Source organism: Hibiscus syriacus, unplaced genomic scaffold, assembly GCF_006381635.1.
Source record: "Hibiscus syriacus cultivar Baekdansim isolate YM2019G1 unplaced genomic scaffold, ASM638163v2 tig00117056_pilon, whole genome shotgun sequence".
Lineage (NCBI taxonomy): Eukaryota > Viridiplantae > Streptophyta > Magnoliopsida > Malvales > Malvaceae > Hibiscus > Hibiscus syriacus.
The window spans coordinates 1447554-1450099 of NW_024063539.1; the positions used below are offsets into that span (position 1 = coordinate 1447554).

Below are 2546 nucleotides of genomic sequence, written 5' to 3' on the forward strand. Positions count from 1 at the left end.
TTATCGGTCACAGAAAACCTAGGGACATTAAATAAACCATTCAAGTAGACAAATATGAGCACTTTGAAAGCAATGTTTAAAAGAAAGGAGAGCATAATTCATGGAACTGTTATGAACCTAGAAAAGGGTTGTACTTGTTCCTAATTAAGATAAACAACATATACAAAGGTTTGCTACCTTTGTTAATGGTGAACTTTCCACAAGAAGATAAAAGAAATCTTACAATTTTCTTGTTTTAATATAATATCAAATGAAAATTATGAAATACAAGCTACTTACCAAAATTAACTATAATTAATTATGATTATGAAAGATTAGGAAGTAAATAAAAAGTCAATGCTCATCACTTGAAACATCGATTTCCATCTAGATCTCGCTGAACCATTTTGTTATTGATGCACATATATTTATTAATAAGAGCGATGGACAGAATGTATACACACTCTCTTCTACGTTGAAATGCATATTTCTTTATTTTAATGAACCAGTACACTATAAAATACCTGAACAGTGGCTTTCAATGCAAAAGCTTTAAGTGTGAAAGGAAAGTAAGCAACAACCCTGCAAGTCAACAAAGAAATATAAGTTGAAAGGAAAACGTTATGATATTTTTATTCACAACTAATCAGTTGAAAAATGTCTTGACAACAATGAACAATATATATTTCGTTTATTAGATTGGTACAATAGTAAATCAAATGCAATGCATAAAGTAAACAAAAAAATAGATGCTAATGGAAGCGTAAAGAAATTACAGGAGGATTTCAATGTGACTTACATCACAAGTGGACCCCAAGGTCCAAGATCCTTGTCAACCCATAACAGAAAATCCTTCAGAATCTGCAAAGAAAACTTCTTTTCATCAACATAGAGGGAAAAACCAACTGGGTAATTGCACTAACAGATAATATTTGGAAAGCTAGGGAGAACTGAAATCCTTAAGAATTCATGACCCTACTTAATCTTGTATTCCTCATAAATCTTGGCTTATATTTACCCCAACTTTGCAATTGGTACCATCAAAACCATTACAACGATTACATGAAAAGCATGCACATCATGCAACTCGTGAACTCCATTGTCAAAAATCCCATCACTTTCAAAGTTCTCTAGAATACCCCATTAGAACATAATGCCAAGGGAATGCAAGTACAGTAGGGGAAGGGGATCATACGGGGCCTACATCCCTAGCTAACAAGTTGCCAACCTATGGAAGGATGCATGTAAGAGAACTTAATGTTACCCAAAGAAAAAGAAACTTCCTGCATCCACTTGGAAATATGGGAAAGCCAATAATTCAGCAGTGCAAAATAATGTTTAAAGGAATTTTAAATGGTTTCATGGTTAAAAACATATACCAAACTATAAAATTAGATAAAAAGAAAAAATTATATATATATAATTATAAAATTTAACTCACACTTCCTATTGTCTTCTGAACAACATTAACACGTTGGAAAGCCCTTTCAGCTTCCAAAGTCTGCACTCTAAGCTTCAGATCACCCTGTTCTTGTAATATGCAGCATTTTGCAACAGTTTAACACAATAACTATTTTAACCTTTCAAAATATATTATAGGAATCTCGAACCCTACCAATCTTTGGATGGTTTCAGCAACCTTCTCAACCCTATCTGCCTGCCCAAATAAGTTATAGAATGCACGGGGATGTCTGTCCCATGTCTGAAGTCCTGAAATATTTATATAGGTTATCATGAAAATGGAACTTTATCATGAAAAATACAATTAAATCTAGAATCGAAGATTAGAATATTACCTTCAAGGCAACTTCAACTCCAGCTTCCCGGAATCTTAACAACTCCAGTGCATAGCTAGAAGCAATAAAGTGCAATATAATCAGATCCTTCCACCGCTCCTGCTTGTCTCGCTTGATTAAAAATAGAGTCCACATCGTGATGCTTCGAAGGATCTCGAACCACCATCCCACTGCTCACCTAGATAAACAAACTAAAGAAGCAAAACAAAAAATCCTAACAAAAAATGAAGGCCACGGTAAAAGAGTTATACCTTTTTTCACCGCCGGTGAAATAATCCTGGCCTTCATCGGAATCGCTGTCGGACCCACCAGGAGGGGACCGGTTTAGATCGGCGAGGGTACGAACGCCACGAGCGTTGCTTCCGTCGCTACCAGACGGTTTCTTATCAGCGTTGCGGCGCGACCTAAGCGTATAAGGGGGGCGAGAAGGGCGGGCAGGAGAAGGGGAGCGGGACCTAGAAGGCGATTGCGAGGGAGAATAATCAGCGGAATCAGAGGGTGAGGAAGTCGGAGAGTTGTTAACGACGTCGGAGACGGGAGGCGTGATTGAGCGCGGTTGTTGTGCGGCGGTAGAATTGCTATCGAAGAAGGTGGAAACGGAGGCGTCCAGGTCCCACTGGTGGGATTCCAAAAAGAAGAGGGCTTCTTCTTTGGAAGAAGAAGTGATTTCTATGAAGGAGTTGATCAAAGCAGCGTTTTGATCGGCAGTTAGGTTACTGGGATTTCCTTGCTGCTGAGTTTCGTGTTCCATTGTTCAATTATTTTTCTGAT

The 2546-nt window shown here is 37.7% G+C and overlaps 1 protein-coding gene across 1 annotated transcript; it reads right to left on the bottom strand.

Annotated features, from left to right (window-relative positions):
- On the bottom strand, positions 1-2546 carry LOC120198122. Its single transcript, XM_039199503.1, has 9 exons — positions 2027-2546; positions 1849-1945; positions 1595-1636; positions 1421-1504; positions 1208-1262; positions 1018-1109; positions 779-897; positions 504-561; positions 1-18 (listed from the first exon to the last, which is right to left on the bottom strand). The coding sequence occupies exons 1-9, from the start codon at positions 2524-2526 to the stop codon at positions 1-3; spliced, it is 1065 nt and encodes a 354-aa protein (XP_039055434.1). The 5' UTR covers positions 2527-2546.